General features: G+C 36.2%; 1 protein-coding gene across 1 annotated transcript in view; it reads left to right on the top strand.

The window, feature by feature from the left end:
* The window catches only part of sdk (sidekick cell adhesion molecule), a 341,294-nt gene that overhangs the window by 210,376 nt on the left and 109,432 nt on the right, over positions 1 to 21,486 (top strand). Inside the window, exon 23 of the mRNA XM_090386436.1 lies at positions 15,592 to 15,790. Within this exon, the coding sequence (XP_090242562.1) occupies positions 15,592 to 15,790 (199 nt within the window). The remainder of the gene's footprint in view (positions 1 to 15,591; positions 15,791 to 21,486) is intronic.

The following is a 21,486-nucleotide window of genomic DNA, read 5'->3' as shown; positions in this document are numbered from 1 at the left end:
GCAACTCATGATAACAGCAATTATGAATGGTGTTAGTATCATCATTAGCCATATACTGCAGAGACCACTTGCATTTGCTGCACTTGCCAAAAAAAAAATAAATAAATAGCTAAATAAAAAAAAAATGTAAAAAATAAAAATGTACATGGTACCATCTATGTGTTTCCCTCGACATACAGGTAATTATACAGCTGATACTTGAGTATCTTCAAGTTGTCAGCCTCAACTATCTACGGAGATAATTATATTGATAATTAACAACTCACTGACTAAAAGAAAACTTCCAACAGTCCGTCCAGTCTTTTCCCATAATTTGAAGTTGTGGCCCTTTGTTCTGGAATCATAACAAAGGAAACTGTTTTCATTCATTTTGCTATCCCCACTCAGAGCCCTATACACCTCAGTCAGGTTGTCCAGGCACCTTGGCAACCAAGGTGCCTTGTTGCCAAGTTCTGTAGCCCATATATATCTGAGGGCAGATGACCCTCCTATGTGCGAGTCTTGCGACACCATTTTATCATTAAAGCATATTTTAATAGATTGCGTTAATTTTACCCATGTTCGCAATATATATTTTACTGCTTTTACCCATCCGACTGAGCCGTTATATTGCGTCAAGAAAAGATTAAAATATCAACAAAGATAAATTCTGGTAACCTTTGTTGATATTTTAATCTTTTCTTGGCGCAGTATAACCTTAGTTGTTTTTGTGCCAATAAAATCAAATCAAATCAAAACCCATATATATATATATATATATATATATATATATATATTATTCTTTTGTAATATGATAGTTCATGCCGTATTTTATTTATAATTATAGTGGTTTTATTTAGTTTAATTTCTTACTAGCTTTTTCTGTTGTCCCAGTAGCTGTTTTAGCAATGCATGGGTACAAACAGAGTACATATTATTATTCTTTTGTCTTATCTTTGTGGTTTGTTATTCTTTTGTATTAATTTTGTTAATTACAGGTGTTTTTTACACATAGGTATTTTAGTAAATACATAACTGTTCTTTACGATAGCCTAATCTCGGTTATCTTAATTTACCATGGCCTATACATTTAGGATTTTTCAGCTTGTTACGTATTGCTAAAGAAATTGTCATACAATTATTAATGAAAAACTATAGCAATAAGCAAATTATCAATACTACTTTATAATATTATATTAAACATTCTTATACATTTCAGTATTACATCACATGTACGTCAATCCCCTACTTCATCGGGGGCTTTGAGAGGATTGACAGTCCATTCGATGTAATGCATTTCTTACTTACCCGTTTCTGTTTGTATCTATCACAGCTTTGCTATTTTTTCAGTACTAAATTCTAATTTTTGAACCCTTGTTTATATTATTCCTAATTGTTATTAGTTAAATTCTTTTTTTATAATTAACCAAATTAATTTCCCATCATCTACCCAGCAACTGTGATAGAATACACAAAGCCCAACGGGTAAGTTTTTTAATAAAAATATTGCAATAACTTTACTCACTTGATGTGTTTAAGTGGAGGTCGTAGTGTCGAAAAAGGAAAGTTTCCCATCCTACTTGATGTGTTTCTGTGGAGGTCGTAGAGTCGAAATAAGGAAAAATTTCCCACTTTTAACTGGTTTTATGGATGGCCATCCCTATGGCGCTGTTTTTATGGCCCTGTCGCGTTAACGTTTCACATATGTGCAGATGGTGTGTTGGCCGAAGTCCCCGATATTAAGGCCAAGGTCTATTATTGTGTTTTGGTGGTTGGTTCAATGAATTTACTTTACTTAACTTAGTTGTGTATTTACATTATTTTTACATTTATTTTATGCCTTACCTCGGACAGTGCCGGTACCCCGCTTTTCCAAGGCGTAAAAGCACTTGTTTGTCCTGAGGTAAAACTATATACATATATACAGCCTCTTACTATGGGAGGGGGGGGGGTTAATTTTGGCAATAGGTCGTAGTGCAGTCAGGCGACGAGCCTCGCCTGGGTGCAATAAACCTAGTAAATAAGGGGTTACTCTTCTGAGTAATTACTATTATATTTTTAGTTGGCTTTTGATAAAAGTATATGGGTCTACATTGGGATGGTGTTTTCTAACATTTGCGTATATGGCAGTTCTTACGTGATATCTACTGTATTTTTTGGGAATTTTGTTTCTATCCAGCGTTATAATGAGTTTTTTAATAGCTATTTTTCCACTATTCATATTGTTGCATATTTGCAATAGTCTGTTTGTCTGATTTCTTATAGTATTACCATGTATATGCTTTGCTATGTTACTTTCCCAGTGTGTGAGTTTTATTGTTTCGAAATTAAAATGATCTCTTTTATCATGGTGATGTGTATATATTTTGTCTGGGTGGATGGCTATTTCGCTGTCTAAGTAGACAGCTTTTTGGTTGTTATCCGGATTTGTACATTCAATTTTAAGGTCTGCTGGGTAATTGTTCTTTGCTACGTTTATAAAGTTGTCATGGTTGAACACGATTACGTCATCAATGTATCTGTAGAATTTTAAACTGTCCGTAATTTTACTTTCATAATAGTGCAGGTAGAGGTTAGCCATGGCACAAGAACTGCTGGATCCCATAGCTATCCCCCTGCATTGTATATACACTTTGCCTCCCATTAGAATGTAGTTTCCTTTGACGCTGATTTTTGTGAGGTCATTCCAGTATTGTTTTTTGCATTGTAGTATGCTGTGATATTTTTGGTAATATTTCTGTAGTACTTCTATTAGGTTGTCGTGCGATATGCTTGTAAAGAGGTTTTTGAAGTCGTGTGTGTTTATACTTCTAATATTGTTGTTTTGTTCTTTTAAAAAATCCAAATATTCTTTGTTGTTGTTGATAATTCTGGTGTTTTTAATTTCTTTGGTGATGTTTTTTAATTTGTCTTCCATGATTTTACTGGTATATTTGATATAGCTGCTTTTGCCTGAAGTAATGAATCTTTTTCCCGTAGGAATCTTGTGATATTTTGGAATCCAATATATGTAGGGGTATTGCATTCTGTCTATTTTAATTTTAAGCTTTTTATGCATAGCCAATACTTTTTTGCTGATGCTGTTTGGGTTGGAGTCTATGTACTTGTAAGTTTCATTGTCATGTAATTCCTCTTTGATGGCTTCTATGTAGAATCTTTTGCAAATGATACTGAAATTATTGTTTGCTTTGTCGGTTCTAGTTATAACAAATTTGTTTTGTGTTTCTTTGATTTTATTGTTGATATTTTTTAAATTTAAGTGATTGTTTTTTATATGATGTTTTTGTTTTGTTATGTTTTCCTTGAAATGGTCTAGTATGTTTTCAGTATTGGCGTTTATCCAACATTGGAATGATTCTATGGGTTCATTGTTTTTGTATGCGGCTTTGAATGCAAATTGTAACAAATCTGTGTATATTGATTTTTTAATATTTTCCAACCTAATTGGGGTGTTGGGTCTGAATTTTGTACCCTTTTTCATTGTTTCTCTTAGTGTTTTGTCTTCGATGATATTGAGGTCTCCTGTTACTATATGATTGTAATGTGTATTGATGAATTTTTTATATCTACTTTCCTGGCAGTGACATGTTACTATCATCTCCTGTTACTATATGATTGTAATGTGTATTGATGAATTTTTTATATCTACTTTCCTGGCAGTGACAAGGTTGTTCTCCTTCATTCATATTATTAATGGTGTTTTTGTAATTGCAGATAGTTAGTCCTATTGGCTTGGTGTATCTGTATCTGATGTTTATTTGTGTGTTTTTGATGGGTAGATGACATTTGTTGTTATTTATGATATTACTTATACTAACAGTGTCGTATAAACGGTTTTGGTATTTGATTATGCAGTACTCTTTTTTAGTGTGTTCGTTGAAATTTATGCCTATTCTGAATTTAAATATATCTTCAAGTATATTGTTGAGGTGTATGTTCTGTGTCTTTTGCTTTTGGTATATTTTGCTAAGTGCTTTAAGTTTGCTTAATTTAATAGAGAAAAGTATGTTGTGTATATTTTTGATGTTTATGGGGTTTGTGTCCCATTCTGTTAATAGTTTTTCGAAATCATTGATATTTACTGGTATTTTGCTGCTGTTTTTGTTGTATTCCTGTAATTTTACGTTTTTAATCCCGTTGTATTGCCACTTTTTGCTGATCTGGAAGATGCTGTAAGTACATGTTTCTGGGCTGGTGAAAGCGAAGTTCCTTCCGTTGAATCTATTGTTTAATCCATAGGGATATAGGGATTTATATAAAAGAATGAACATATCTTCTATGATTCCTCTTTGTGTGTTGTTATCTATAATAGTTAGAATGGCAATGGATACGTTGGCGAAGTCATGCATTTTGAAATGTCTGTATTCGATTTCGTTATTGTATTTGTCTGTCCTGCTTTGAGCGTCCTGCTTTATATATATATATATAAATAGATAAGATATATAGGGCCTAAGGATATAGTTATGAGTCTAAAGAACTATCTATTGAATCTATAGTAAAATTACAAGAAAGTACCTGTAAAAATCATGCAGTTAGTAAAGTAAAATTCCTCATTGTTGCAATTGCGATGATTTTGACGATTTCGTCAGGGTTCAGGGGTCAAAACCAAGGGAAATGCAACAAATGAGTAGGGGCCTCTGTTTCGAACACAAGATATACTCATAGTAGCTTAATTTACTGTGATAACGGAAAGTATAAATGCGGGAAAAGAGTGTGAAAGCAGGGATATATCTCGTGGCTGATCCTACAGAGGCAGAAGAAATATTAATAATAATAACTATAATAATTATAATAACAATAACTAAGAAAGTAAAATTCGAAGAGTGAAAGATAATGGGAAGAGAAAATGAGATAGATTTAAAATAAATTTGTGGGTCCAGATGGTACTTACTAAGATGCCACGCTGAAGTTGGGGAGCGGGCTGTGGAGTGCGTGCCTATACGAAGCGTAGATGATTTCGAAAGAGAGAAATTCCCACTAATGGTTGGCATGTTCAATATGTATATGTGAAGCCACCTTGTATAGAAAAATGGAAGTGATAGAACTTAGAATTCTGATTGGGTAAGAGCGGATGAAATGCTTGTGGCATGCATCCCAGGAAAGCATAGAGAACTGACTGTAAAGTAGCATGATATAGATGCTACTTTACAGTCTAGTTTTTAATTCTTAATGTTTATTAAACAATAAACATTAAGAATTAAAAACTAGAAGATAATTGGCAGATATATGTGAAACGGTGTCTCTGTAGGATGCCACACCGTTTCACTATTTCAGCGAATTGTGCTGAAATAGTCCATATATGCCGCCATTAACGTTTCAGTCTCCTGTACATATAATTTTGTGTGTTGAGGCCAAGAATTTTTTAAAAAGAAAAATTTATCTAATGAACAGCAAACTGTGGCATCTATGTTAAGTTACCTATACTTTTAAGCTGTTGACAAATGCTGCTAGTTAGAAATTAACAATTACTGATTGAGAACAAATATAAAGTTACTGCAAGGACTTAACAAACCACACGTGGCCGACAGAACCAAAAAGTGAGAGATTGTTTGAGTTTGCCACTACCGTTTCATATATATCTGCCAGTTACCTTCTAATTTTTTAATTTTTAATTCATAATATTTATTGTCTAATTTTATTTTAAAAGTTAAAAGCTTTAGTTTTAATTTAAGTATAAGAGTAGACATTAACATAGTATTTTGGTTGATATACAGAGATACAAAGACAACAACTTCCAAATTGCAGTAACCTACCCAGTTTAGGGCCGTTACTAATACGGACAAGAACTTGCGCCCCCGGATTACCTGAGCACCAACTTTATATTCTTCAATCATATTCTTTTCACTTTCCCACTCCTAAATTCTTCAATATTCTGTGCATATTAGTGCAATATGGGGGCGGGAGTGTGTATTACTGTCCTAAGTACCCCCTAACTTTGCCTCCCATTAGCTAAATAGCCAGACATTGACTGCTAATTGTAACAACATGCATTTAAATAAATACAAAAAAATAATAATAAATAAATAAATAAAATAAAAAGAAAAAGAAAAAATATATATATATTCAAGTCTTTCCTCATATGGGTGCCTGTTTGTAGATCTCACCAAGTAGGTTACCTGTCTTTGGGCCTTTCAAGAAGCTCGGTGTGCCTTCCTTTATGTTAAATTTCCATACACAGTATTCCAAGTAGGGTCTTACAATTGTCTTGTATAGTTGTATTATGATCTCCTTATCTCTACAAGAAATAGGTAGATAAATTGATAGGATGCCATGGTCCTTCTTTGCTGACTGTCTACACTGCTTGGAGAACTTCGTGTCCACCCTTTTCATAACTCCTAAATTCCTTTATTTCTCTACTGTTTTTAATTCAACTGCACTTGTACAGCAGTTATCAATTACAAAAAACAGTTGGCAAACCATAAGATGAAGCTTGTTTAGAAGACCTTTATGCCAGACACGATCGAAAGCCTTTGAGATTTCAAGAGTAACTACTTGTGTTTCACTGAGCCTTTCCATTGAATTAGTCCATAAATGGGTAACATAAGCCAGAATATCACCAGTGGATCGACACTGACGGAATCCATACTGGCGATCGTTGATCAGACAGAAGGTTTCTAGATAGTTTAAGAGTTGGCTGTTAATTGATTTCTCCATTACTTTAGAAAGAGTAGAAGTAATTGCAATGGAACGATAATTGGATGGGAGGGATTTGTCACCCTTTTTGGGAACTGGCTGGATATGAGCAAATTTCCAAGCAGAAGGAAAAACACCTTTGGAATAAGAAAATGAAAAAAAAAGGCAACATAGAACAGGAGTAAGTTCATGAGCACAGGTTTTGAGAACAAGTGGAGAAATACCATCGGGACCTGGAGCTTTCTTAACATCAAGTTTCGTCAAAATCCTTCTGACATCCTTTTGATGGAAGACCACAGGAGGCATTGAATAGAGTGCGTTGGGAATGGTGGGAGGTGTTTTACCAAGATCATTAATACATGAGTTGGAAGAAAAATGGGATGCTAGCAGGTCAGCTTTATCCTTGGCTGAAGTGACAACAAAACCATCTGGTTTGGACAGAGGTACGAGCAGAGATGGGCAAAAGTTGCGGCCAATAGCTTTGGCAAGAGACCAGAATGCTTGGCTACCATTAGGGCAAGAAGCAAGTTTTCTACTCTTAGCCTGTTCAAACTCCAGTTTGGACTGATTAATAACTGCTTTACAATTGTTGCAAGCTTTGGTGTAGGCAGAAAATGAAACTGAAGAATTAGAAACAAGCCAATTACGATATGCAACATTCTTCTCTTGAACAGCCTTAGCCCATTTATTGGAAAACCAAGGTTTAGATAAAGGACGAGATTGTAAAGTTGAGTGTGGGATAAAGGATTCCATTCCTGCAAGAATAATTTCACTGACACGATCTGAGCAAACGTTGACATGTGAAGTTTTGAAACAGTAATCTGACCAAGGAAAAGAAGAAAAGAAATCTCGCAGGTCATCCCATTTTGCATTCTTGTAATGCCAAATAACACGAGGTTGGGAATAGCCATGAGATAAAGGCTCCATTGCAGAAGAGACAATCACCAAGTTCTTATCTGAAGTGCCTAAAGGACCTATCACTTCGACTGTGTACTTAGAAGGGTTGTTTGTGAGAAAAAGATCAAGCGTGTTGGCTGTATGATTAGGATTGTCCGTTATTCTTGTAGGTAACTGAACACTGTGCAAGGTCATTAGTAATTGAAAAAGCCTCAGCATCTCGACCAGCTGGGTCGGTGTGGCTAGAAAACGGAAACCAGCTGGAGTGCTGGACATTAAAATCACCAAGGAAAATTACCTCACTGTTAGGAAAGTTGGACTGGAGAAAGTCAAGTTGCAAAGAGAGGAAGTCAAAGAGCTCCAAGTGATTAGTGGAGTTAGGAGAACGGTAGAGACAACAGATGAATTTGACACAATGAGGTAGAGAGATTTTAAACCAGAGAAGATCAAAGAGAGAAGATTCCAAATTGCCAAGCCTCTGACAGGGAATATCAGAACGGACATGTGCACAAGTACCACCTTCGAGGCGAAAGGAATCATACAGCAAATAATTTGGGCATCTGAGATTAGCAGTAGTTGAATCAACCGATAACTGAGATTCTTTCAGAAAAAGTACATGGGGTTTGGCAGACTGCAAGTGGAAATGGACATCGTTGAGATTAGAATTGAGACCACATATATTTGTGAAATGAATTAGGAAGTGTTTGGGAGGTTAAGATCTTTTCGCAGATAAGCTTGCTCTATTAGTTTGACAATTCATGGTGTATTCAATGGTGAGAAAAAAGTGGGCGGGATATACTGTATGAAGTAATGAAATTTTTGGATATGGTGTACACATGGTAAGAATATACCCAGATTCTTGGCATAATGTGCCCTCGACAATGCCCCCCGCATACACACTACTCGGACTCCCTCCAGTCACTATCTGGAAGAATAGAGGTAGCAAAATTATACACTAGCTGATGCGGAAGCCTCCTAGAGAGTTACCAATAGGTTTGGTCCGGTGTACTAACTAACGGCCGGCCTGCGAACACTTTTTTAGAGCTGTACCCTCGAAATGTAAGGAATATTGGATCTAGCCACAATGTTCATCATAACCTCAAAAGTCATCAATCATACTGTATGATGGAAGAGATGGGAAAGGGTTGACCGGAACTTAGCTCTAGAGACTAAACATGGGTTCCACCACTTCAAGCCTCCAATAAGCAAAGTGGTGATATTGCACCGGTTGATGAGAACCATCTACCACCTAGTACTGCTTGGTAACATAGAGGGGCAGCATTCCTCCATGTGGTGTGGGCGCCACACCTTGACCCCTGCTTACGTTGGTTCACACCCGGGTAGTCACCCACCATGTACTTGTGCATGGAGGTTATACTCAAGATTACTAACAGTCCCACCATCGTGAAGGTGCAAGCAGAGGATTTGGCTGTCACAGACCATCTGGACTTCGCCGAAATTGGGTCCACTTGACTTGAGTGTCATCCGAATATCAGTTCCATCAGCGTTTTAGACTCCCAGGTAGCAAGTACAGCTTGTCTGGCATATCTGCAAGAATGTCTGTGGCAACCTCAAGGACCAACTTTGGGACCCAATTTTGCCAAAGTCCGGACAGTCTGTGACAGCCAAATCCTCTGCTTGCACCTTCACGATGATGGGACTGTTAGTAATCTTGGGTATAACCTCCGTGCACAAGTACATGGTGGGGGACCACCCAGGTGTGAACCAACGTAAGCAGGGGTTGAGGTGTGGTGCCCACACCACATGGAGGAATGCTGCCCCTCTATGTTACCAGGCAGTACTAGGTGGTAGATGGCTCTCATCAACCGGTGCAATACCACCACTTTGCTTATTGGAGGCTTGAAGTGGTGGAACCCATGTTTAGTCTGTAGAGCTAAGTTCCGGTCAACCCTTTCCCATCTCTTCCATCATGCAGTATGATTGATGACTTTTGAGGTTATGATGAACATCGTGGTGAGATCCAATATTCCTTACATTTCGAGGGTACAGCTCCAAAATGCTTGTGATATTAGAGTCAAGATTACATTGACACATGGCAAGTTTTCTACTTTGGATAGACAGGAATGATTATTGATATTTGATTATTTGTTAAGCCCTTTTAACATGTTTCTTATGTTAAAAGCATTAATCCAACCATGAAAATACTTGCCATCAACCAGGTCTTTTTATTTGCTCTATATTCACTGGCACTTTAATAACTCCTTTAAAACAGTGAGGATTTAAAAATTTTCCAATTATAAATATAGTGTAGAAATCTCTACATTTTATTTTGGTGTGCATAATTTAATACTTAAATTTAGAAACATTAAAAGAATGTTTGCTTATTTTTGTGAAATATGTTAGTACAAATGGATGATTCATTGAATTATCATTAAAATGACTGAAACTTGTGTGTGTTCTCTATTAATGTTTGTTAAATACCAGTAGCCTCATTTATTATAATGCTGATTCTGGCAGTAATTGCTATAGCTGAGATAAGCTATAAGAAAAAAAGAAAGAAAATTAACATAAAAAGCCTTATAAATTGTACTACTTACCTTTGCTGTAATCCTGTATATAACCTTTGTAGATTTATTCCTTGGATGTATTTCACATTTATCACTTTTCTTTCTCGTGAAGAAAAGCATGGCTGCTGTATACTTCTCCTGCCATGTCACATATTGTGAACATAAAATGGCTACCACTGAAACTGGAAATGATAACACCTTGATATAATGATCACTAAGAGGTTATTGCATTAGAAGGTGCTGAGTGATGTAACTGGGAAGTTTTGCATGTTGCATAGTTTATTTTAAGGCTTGTATCTGTATGTTAATAGAGTTTTATCATCATTAAAATGCACTTGTTTATTGTATTTAAAAAAATTACATTGTACAGTACAGAATAACATTATGCAAGTTAAATGATGACAATACTTGTTTGATGACTGTTAAGCAACAAGAATATTTTTGCTAATGAGTTTAACTCTCTTTGGATTATTGTTTGAAGTGAGCAGGCTGATCTAAAAGCAGTTAATAATATTATGCATGCCAAAGAAAGATCAGTGGTACTGCTTGAGGAGCTTCAATCAGAAACAACATACATCCTGAAAATTCAAATAGAAAGTCATACACACATGCACTGCACATATTTTATTCTGATTTGTCTTTAGCAGGGGTTGAGGTGTGGTGCCCACACCACATGGAGGAATGCTGCCCCTCTATGTTACCAGGCAGTACTAGGTGGTAGATGGCTCTCATCAACCGGTGCAATACCACCACTTAGGTAATGATTACTCTTATTTGAAAATGACTATCGGAGCATTTTGATTTTATAAAAAGGAAAATAAGGATGAAAATTTTTGCTTTTTCCTTTGAAAAATGCAGGAACTCTGTCTCAAGGAAACTAAACAGCAAAAAGCATTAGGCAACATTTCACAGTGTAAGTTATTGATGATAATTTGAAAGATATAACCTACTTTAACTTGTGTGCTATTCTGAAGGAAATGACTATTTCTGTATTGTATTTAACTGTAGCTGAATTAATTAAATGTTGCTTATATCTTTTGAGAATGGGTCATCCTTTAGAATCCATAATTGATGCTGCCAACTCTGACCAATTATAACTTTATAAAAATAAAATAAAATTACAAATAAAATACATAAAATCGACTGTAAAATATAATATAATTTAAAAAAAGATTACAAAATCATAGAACTTTTTTAAAAATATAAAAATAATAAAAATATTATACATTAAAAGCGTTAAACCCTTACTACTGTAAAACTGAAGCTTTCGGCAGCATCTGCTGCCTTCCTCAACATAAGTAGTGCTGCATCAACAATTCATTATAAAGTACTAAGCCTTCCCAGCAGGCTCAGGGCATACTATGGTACCTGCGCATGTTCCATTTCTTGTATATCAGCACCGGAAGTGGCTCGGGGCTGTACGACCTTAAAACGCTCATCCCTATCCAGGATAACGGTCTCAAACATTACATTAATCCTAAAACCCTTATCGCTATTCAAGCTATGATCACCCAAGGAGCAAATCCTTAGGCTCTCCAGCCACTTCCGGTTCCAGAAACCCTCTACCTTATCTGAATACAGCTCCTTCAGCTGTTATCCCATGCCTGGTTTCCCAGGCATGTTCCGCCACGGCCGACCCCGAGACATTAGCCAATCTAAGCTCCATGCTATGCTCCCCCAATATATCATGTAATCTGTGTTTAGTCTCACCTACGTAACATCCCCCACAATCTGGACACTGAATTTTGTAGACAACCCCACTGTTGTCAACTCCCACAACAGGGTCTTGAACTGCCGCCGTCACTGTGCGCAGCTTCCGACCTGGAAGCTGCACACAACGTATTTGGTACAACCGTAAGATGCGGGCTATTGGCTGCGAAATGCCTGGATAGTAGGGAATGTACGCGGTGGAGCCAGGTACCCCCTCCTCCCTCGTACCACGTCCACAACAAAAATGCAGGGCCCCTCCGTAGCCAGGTGGGAAGGAGCAGCAGTGCGTACCACACACTTCTTGATTAGACCAGGGTTCGAGCCCATGACCACCAAATACGGAGGATGCGGAAAGGTCAGGGAATGACCACTGCATATTCCCAGAGCAATATGGCCTTAGTTGCTAATGCTCCTAAAAACCAAATAACAAACAAACAAACAAACAAAAATGCATCATTTAGAATATGCATGTTAATAATATTAACTCACAAGTCATCATTGAAATTGAATATCTTACAAGTTAAAGAGAAATATACTCAAGTAATCTGTTTTTGTTTCATGTATTGTTATCCCATTAAGTAGTTTGAAGCTTATAGTACAGGCAACTTTTAAAACCATCAAAATAGGTCCAGAAATTGGAGAATTCTGTGCTCTTGCCAATTTGAACCAAAGAGCAGTACTGGATCTAAATTTTCATGATCTGCTGTACATAAATGCTTCCATTCATGCCCAGACTTTGCTACTCTCAAGGATTGAATTTTTTTTTTTTTTTCCATATATTTTTATAATTATCGACAAAGTTGAATTTGTAGAAGTGGCATTTTCATTTTCAGCAGTAGTACATTACAGATTTTTCTGGCATATTTTTAATATGGGCTTGTAATATGAATAAAAAAAATTTCAACTGTAGTAGTAGTAGTAGTGGCACATGATGCAAGAAAGCAAGTGTAGGAGCTTATGCAGCATCAGCCACAAAAAAAAAAAAAAAAAAAAAAATCATCACACCATTCCCTCCAAATGCCTGTCCAGTTCCTCCTTAAATTTATTTAACCTATCAACTTCCACAACGACAGATGGAAGTTTGTTCCAGCAATTAACCACCCGCTGGCTAAAGGCAAATTTCCGCACATCTATTCTACATCTGTCCTTTCTTAATTTGAACTTATGTCCCCTTAGGTTCGTAATCTGAACAAGTGGAAGGATCCCATCAGAATTCAGCGTGCTCAACCCATTCAAGGCCTTATAGACCTCAATCAGATCACCGCGCAGGTGCCTAGTCTCCAGCCACTGCAATTTGCAGAACTTAAGCCTCTCTTGGTAAGAGAATCCCTTCATTCCCCTCACCAATCGTGTTGCTCTTCTCTGTACACGCTCAAGCAAATCTACATCCTTCCTAAAATGAGGCCTCCAGACCTATACGCAATACTCAAGGCGTGGCCTGACCATTGCCTTATACAGAGGGACAATCACCTCCTTTTCCCTGCTAGCAAAATTCCTATATATCATTGACAAAACCCCATGACCTGCCCTAGCAGCCTGTCTGCATTGCTCAGAAAACTTCATATCTGACTGCACAATTACTCCCAGGTCTTTTTCATTTTCTACCACCTTAAGTGTAGTACCACACAGTTGGTACGTTTCTCTGGGGTTACTTCTACCCATATGCAGTACTTTGCATTTGTCAAGGTTGAACTTCAGTTGCCACTTCTTAGCCCATCTGCCCAAATTATCTAGATCCTGTTGCAGTAGCACACTGCCATTACTGTCATTAACAACCCTGCCAACCTTTGTGTCATCTGCAAACTTCGACATTAAGCCTGATATACCTTCATCAATATCATTGATAAATACACAAAACAACAGTGGACCCAACACCGAACCCTGTGGGACTCCACTAATAACATTAGTCCACGAAGAGCAGCACCCATTGATTACCACCCTCTGTCTTCTCCCACTTAACCATCCTTTTATCCATTGTAGCAACTTACCCTTAATACCATTCTGCTCCAATTTGTACAGTAGTCTTCCATGCGCAACAGTGTCAAAAGCTTTCCTGAAATCCAAGTATATGATATCAAAATTATTTTTCGCATCCAGTTCCTTTGTGACCACATCATAATAACCAATCAAATTTGTCAGACAAGACTTTCCCTTAACAAACCCATGCTGTGTTTGAATTATTGCTGCAGTCTTGTCTAGATGATCCTGCAATGCATCTTTAACCAGTGACTCCATTATTTTACCCGGAACAGAAGTTAAACTAACTGGTCTGTAATTACTCGTGTCACCCTTCGATCCACCTTTGTGAATTGGGGACACATTTGCACATCTCCAGTCCGTGGGAACCTCCCCTGAGTCCAAGGATGCTCTCATAATTATGGCTAAGGGTTTGCTTAGTTCCTTTGCCGCCTCCTTTAAAATAACTGGATAGATCCCATCCACCCCAGGTGCCTTTCTTATGTTTAACTTCAACAATTTCTCCTCCACTTTGCTCTCAGTTATTACAAAATCATTAAGTATCCTGCTACAATTTGATAACCTTCTGCCATTTTCAAACCTTAATAATTCCTCATGTGTGAATGTAGATGCAAAATATTCATTCAGTTTGTTTGCTATCTGAGCAGGATCATCAAAAGTCGAACCATCGATGTCAAGTGGACCAATCAGATTCATCCCCTTCCTTTTAGAGTTTATATAAGTAAAGAAATCCTTGCTGTTTTTCTTAGCATCCTTTGCCAAAGATTTCTCGTAATCCGCCTTCGCCTGCCGAACCTCCTTTGTGACCTGATTACAGACTAGCTTATATCTGCCACAGGCTTCTGCGTCACCTGATAATTTATATGCATCCCATGCATTTTTCTTCTCTGTCACGAGTCTCATTAGTTCATTTGATAACCATTTAGGCCTAAACCTTGAACGATATTTCTTAATTGGTATATAAAGTCTAGTAGCTTCCACGATTAATTCCTTGAATGCTTCCCACTTAGAATTTACTGTTGGTAACATCGTCAGTTGATCCCACTGTACAGAATTTAAAAACTGTCTGAGACCACTGTACTCCCCTTTACGGAAGCAAAAACCCTTTCCTTTACCCCTGACGGTAGTTACCTCTTTGAGTAAATCCCACTTCAGCACACTGTGATCACTGCCACCTAGTGGTTCCTTTATCTGCAAATTCTTAATACACGAATGATCACTGCTGATAACCAGATCAAGAGTGTTACTTTCTCTGGTTGCCTGTAACTATGATACAGTTACAGTTTCTCTGTAACTGTATCATAGAATGAAATAGATAAATGAAGGCTCAGTGCAGGCATTGTTTTCACTCAGAAATTTAGTGACTTGATTGTATAGCATTCTACAAAAGAATTGTGTGGATTTAATAGTTGATTGATGCTTGAGATTTTCTGGTGTTAGGAATTATGGTTTTTAAAAGACAAAGAGAGGATGTGAAAAAAAATCTCATGTGCCATTTTGTGTTACTCATAGAATTTTGCATATATTCATATTTACTAGAACCAAAAAAATATTTTCATGTTAAGTAGTTATTTTGTACGTTAAAAAGTATAGGCTCCAGAACAGATCCAATGTGCTTTTCGTATTAATGGTTTTCGTATTAAGTGGTTATATCCATTGTATATAACAAATGGAAAATGTGTGTAAATGGGCAATGTCATTATTTTGAAAAATTTACAGATAATGTATAATTATCTGTAAATATTATATTTTTTTAAATAAAAATTTTATTCTGTAATTTTTTGATTTTATATTTTATTGCTCATCATTTTTACCTTGTTCTTCAGCTTTAAATTATTAAATAACAGTTAACATATGTGTTTCACAGAGGCCCCACAGCCACCCTCAGTCCCGCATATCAGTAAATCTCAGATTCAACCACGTCAGATAACATTCAGTTGGACACCAGGTAGAGATGGATTTGCCCCATTGAGGTATTATACTGTTCAGATGGCTAAAAATTTGGGTCCATGGAGAACTCTTCATGTAAAAGTTGACCCCACTTTTACAACTTATACAGTCACAGAGTAAGTTGAGCATTTAATAAAACAGAATGAAAAATAGATAAAATTATAAAATATAATTCATAAAAAAATTAAAAAATAGGTAAAACTGATGTACAGTCTGCAGGGTGGACTGTACATCAGTTTACCAAGAAATAATTTTCAATTTTTTTTTGTTTTTTTGATTAATATTTACTATTTTATTAATATTATATTTATGTAATGTTATTATGATATTTAAATTAATTGTTAAATATCATTAAATTAATTATTAAAACTATATTTGGCAATTTACTTCTTGGTCAATTTCATCTCTTCTTGATAAACTGATGTGGCCCATCTTGTACAAGGTACCCCATGAGGCTATTCTAGGTGAAAAATGTTATATCAACATAGTTCTGCTTCTCGGTGGCAGTGAGTTTTGTGTATTCAAAATGTAGCTGGATTTGAAGGATACTGATATTTGAAAATAAATTTTACTGGGAAAAGATTTACAGTTTAGCACAAAAAGGTTACATTATATAGTGCAGTAAAAAAGATTACATTGTACAGTCTACACTACATCAGTGGTTTTCAACTGGGATGCCGCAACAATATTCCAGGGCTACCATGTAATTTGGGTATAAGTTACTTAAACTTATTATTACTATTTTTTTTTTTAAATTTATATATTTATTTCATTATAAAAAGGTATACTGTATACATTGTACTGAATCTTTTAAAATTTGTGGTGATCTATAATTGATGTTTATTTTAGTACCTTTATATAAAGAATAAAATTATTATATAAGTATATATAAATTGTATTATGAATTGTAAATTTGTTTATAATTATATTATTATAATAACTATCATATAACATATTTTTTAACACACACACAGAATCGGATTATTAAAAGGTCAAAAACCACTGTGTTAGGTATTTCTTTAGGCTTAGGGTTGTCATGAAAAAATTACTGGGACACTAAGAATGCCGTGAACCAAGAAAGTTAGAACTTCTGGTCTACATTAACCAACAGTAATTGTTCAGTGATCAGTTCAGTGTGTTGCCATAGAAATGTTATTGGAATACTGTGTAATGTTTACTGAAATGAAGGGTGCTCAGTCATGTGCTAGTATATCTGTGGCCATGTTTACAGAAGAGCTTTCTCTAAGACAGATAGTAATTTTAGTAAAATCTGCTGTAAATGCCACCTATCAGATTAAAATACGTGTGATATGAGCAGCTAGTTACCAGGGGCACCAGGAAAACATTTTGTAAATTATTTTCCACAGAGAACAGTTGAAAATAACTTCAAAGGAATATGGAAAGTATTTTCTCCTGTTCTATGTGGATTCTCATGAACTAATAGATGTCAGCTTCTAGAATCATTGATTCTCTCATGAGTAAAATGTGCTTTGTTAATGAACAAAACATAGCAATGCAAATTGGAATGTGCAGCCTACTGCCTGCTCATGTCTGCAGATTCAAGATGCTGAATTTTCTGAATATGGTATGGGTACAAATTTTCATTGTTTAATCTTCCCTAGACTTCAAGACTGCACTAAGCCATTTCCTCCTCACCTGGTGCCTCCGTAGCCAGGTGGGCAGGAGCAGCAGTGCGTAGCACATGCTTCTTGATTAGACAGGGGTTCGAGCCCATGAGCCATCAAATACCGAGGATGTGGAAAGGTCAGGGAATGACCACTGCATATCCCTGGAGCAATATGGCCTTAGTTGCTAAATACTCCTAAAAAAAAAACAAATAACAAAAAAACCTCCTCACGTACATCCCATAAAAATGTACATTTAGTCAACAACAATGTAGCAATGAACAACTGTCTAGCAAAACTTAGTAAACATTAATAAAAATTCATCAATCTGGGATTCTTTTCTGTGCCAATATTCCTCATTGGCAGCATTGGCGTTACTCTTCCAAACCCAAAATGCATAACAGCATATTAATATATGCTGTTATGCATTTTAGATTTAAAAGCTTGTTTGCAGGTGCTTCTGTTACTACACAGCATGGTTTGTATGCTGTTCGGTACATGAATATTGGTTTGCAGACATATTCATGTCTGCTGTGTGTATATAGATGTGCAGAAATTTGTATTTAACCAGTGAGTAATTGATCATTGGAATAAATGTCTACCAAGTGTTATAGAAGTGGTAATTTCAATAAATTAGAAAGAATAGGTAAATAATTTCTTTTATTTTCGGTGATGTATAAGTTTTGCTTTCTTGCACCATTTTGCCAATACTAATACATGCATATACAAGGTTTGGTAAAAAAAAAAAAAAAAAAAACCTATTGAATCATACTAGTAGCTAAGCGATTGTGAATGAAGCTTACATCGATGTCTTTTGAACACGTGTATACCAAGTTATAACTTGCTGTCACATACTGGTATAGATAAAAGCTGCTTTGAATGAATACTTGTTTTTCTCATTTGCTGTATGTACTAAAGATTATAAAATTTGAATGATGTGCAATATTAAAATAAAAGTAAAGACAGCCTTTACTAATTTACTGATGGGAGAGCAGTGGTTTCATAAGAGAAATTCATATTTCACCCAAAGATGAAGATAGAAGCAGTTTCCAGTCACTGCCCCAAAATGATCAAGACATCACTGAAGTCCACACTATCATTCATTTGGATTGACAGCTGACCATTGAAGAACTTGCCAAGGAGATGTCTTTTTCATAGCTGAACTCTCTGGGTATTTCCTTCTCCAACTCACTGTAACAATATTCTTGGTACAAGATTTCTCTTATTTGCAGAAACACAGTTTTGCTCCATATTTATCTTTTTTGCAAATATAGTAAAACTTTAAGTATTGGAACTTTTAAAAAATTCTGTGAATTTTTTATTTTCTTTAACAAATATGTCATGATAAATACCTGAGAATAGTTTTCTGCAATTTTTTAGTTATCTATAAAAAAAAAAAAAAAAAAAGGCAAACTTTATTCTTCAAGTTTTTAAATTCTGATACAACCCATATGTTATGGCCCAAAGAGATCTGTACAAAAAAACTAGTGTTTTCTTGTTGCAGTTGAGTCTTCTCAGTTAAAAAAAAAATTCTCATAGAAGTGCCAATTGTCAGGTAATATTCAACTAGGTAAAATAAAACTTAATTCAGATCTCCTTCTGGTGAAGCTTTGGAAATGCTCTTGATAGCCAAATTCTGACATCAGTACTATTGTTATAAACAAAACTTTGACTCAACATTTCTGAAGAGAGTCTGCAATAGTATCTTTCTTGAAGCAATCATAAGTTGTACTAGCAATCATGTTGTACTAGTAAACAATCATATACTAACAGTATACACATTTTAATGTAAAATTCGTAATTTTTTATTGAAGTTTAATTCCAGTGCAGTATGGAGTACTTTACAAGAACCTCCTATTTTTTCTGGAAAACCTCCTGTTTCTCCCTCTTATTTTTGTGGCAGATGTTTTGTAAAAACCTGTTTTCATCTGTTTTGACCAAAAAAAGCTCTTGTGTTTTTACCAAAAATCTCCTGGTTTCCTCTTGCTTACAATTATGTACAGCTCTAAAATAGTATTTGCAGGCCAGCCGCTAGTTAGTACACTGGACCGGACCTATTGGTAACTCTTTAGGAGGCTTCTGGATCAGCTAGTGTATAATCTTGCTACCTCTACTCTGCCAGGTAGTGACTGGAGGGAGTCCGAGTAGTGTGTATGCAGGGGGCATTATTGGGGCCACGTTATGTCAAGGATCTGAGTATATTCTTACCATGTATACGCCATATCCAAAAATTTCATTACTTCATACAACATGTCCCCTCCGCATTTCCTTACTATTGAATACACCACGAAATGTCAAACTAATAGAGTAAGCTTATCTGTGAAAATATCTAAACCTCCCAAACACTTCCTAGTTTATTTCACAAATACACGTGATCTCAATTCTAATCTCAACGATGTCCATTTCCACTTGCAGTCTGCCAAACCCCATGTACTTTTTCTGACAGAATCTCAGTTATCAGTTGACTCAACTACTGCTCATCTCAGTTGCCCAATTTATTCGCTGTATGATTCCTTTCGCCTCAAAGGTGGTACTTGTGCATATGTCCGTTCCGATATTCCCTCTCAGAGGCTTGGTAATTTGGAATCTCCTCTTTTTGATCTCTGGCTTAAAACCTCTCTACCTCATTGTGTCAATCTGTTGTCTCTATTGTTCTCCCAACTTCACTAATCACTTGGAGCTCTTTGACTTTCTCTCTTTGCAACTTGACTTTCTCCAGTCCAACTTTCCTAACAGTGAGGTAATTTTCCTTGGAGATTTTGATGTTCACAACTCCAGCTGGCTTCCATTTTCTAGTCATACTGACCCAGCTGGTCAAGATGCTGAGGCTTTTGCAATTTCTAATGACCTTGCACAGATTGTTCATTTATTTACAAGAATACTGGACAATCCCAACCATATAGCCAACATGCTTGGTCTTTTTCTCACAAACAATCCTTCTAAGTACATGGTCGAAATGAGTGGTCCTTTAGGTACCTCAGATCACAACTCGGTGATTGTTTCTTCTCCAATGGAGCCTTTATCTCATGGATATTCCTAACCTCGTATTGTTTGGCATTACATGAATGCAAAATGGGATGACCTGCAAGATTTCTTTTCCTTGGTCGGTTTACTGTTTCAAAACTTCTAATGTCAACGTTTGCTCAGATCACGTCAGTGACATTAGAAGTTTTGAAACAGTAATCCGACCAAGGAGAATAAATCTCGCAGGTTATCCCATTTTGCATTCTTGTAATGCCAAACAATATGAGGTTGGGAATAGCCATGATTTTTTTTCAATGATATTTCAATGATATGGAAGGTGACAAGGTAATTGCAATGGGACGATAATTGGATGGGAGGTGACAAGTCTCTCCCATCCAATTATCGTCCCATTGCAATTACTTCTACTCTTTCTAAAGTAATGGAGAAATCAATTAACCACCAACTCTTAAACTACCTAGAAACCCTCCTTCTGATCAACAATCACCAGTACGGATTCCGTCAGTGTCGATCCACTGGTGATATTCTGGCTTATGTAACTCATATATGGACAAATTCAATGGAAAAGTTTGGTGAAACACAAGCGGTTGCTCTTGACATCTCAAGGCTTTTGATCATGTTTGGCATAAAGGTCATCTAAACAAGCTTCCATCTTATGGCTTGCCAACCGTTTTTTGTAATTGGTTATCCTGTTTTCTCTCTGATCTCTCACTGAGGGTTAGGGTAGCTGGCTCTGTGTCTTCTAATTTCTCCACTAATGCTGGTGTCCCCCAAGGTTCAGTTTTTTCCCTCACCCTTTTCCTCTTGTAAATTAATAATCTTCTTCCATTGACCGGAAATCCTATCCATAGTTTTGCTGATGATAGCACATTGCATTCCACTTTCCAGTTTGAGAAACCTCGCCCTGCTCAATCAGCTTCAACTTCTCGAAAATCTGCTACCAATTCCTTAAATGCCGATCTCCAGTGGGGCAAAGACAACTTAGTTGATTTCAATCCTAAAACTCAGTCTTGTCTTATATCTCGCAAAAAGGATTCTTCTGCTCCTATGCTTATCTTTAGTGACACTCCGATTTCTAGGAAAAATGATATATCTATTTTGGGGATTACCTTGACTTCTAATCTCTCTTGGAACAAGCACATTACAAATATTACTTCCTTTGCATCTAAAAAACTTGGTTTTCTCTTTCTCTCTCAGCGTTACTT

The sequence above is a fragment of the Mastigoproctus giganteus genome, chromosome 12 (assembly GCF_048544385.1).
Source record: "Mastigoproctus giganteus isolate SK-2022 chromosome 12, ASM4854438v1, whole genome shotgun sequence".
Lineage (NCBI taxonomy): Eukaryota > Metazoa > Arthropoda > Arachnida > Uropygi > Thelyphonidae > Mastigoproctus > Mastigoproctus giganteus.
This window is presented reverse-complemented; position numbering and strand designations above follow the sequence as displayed.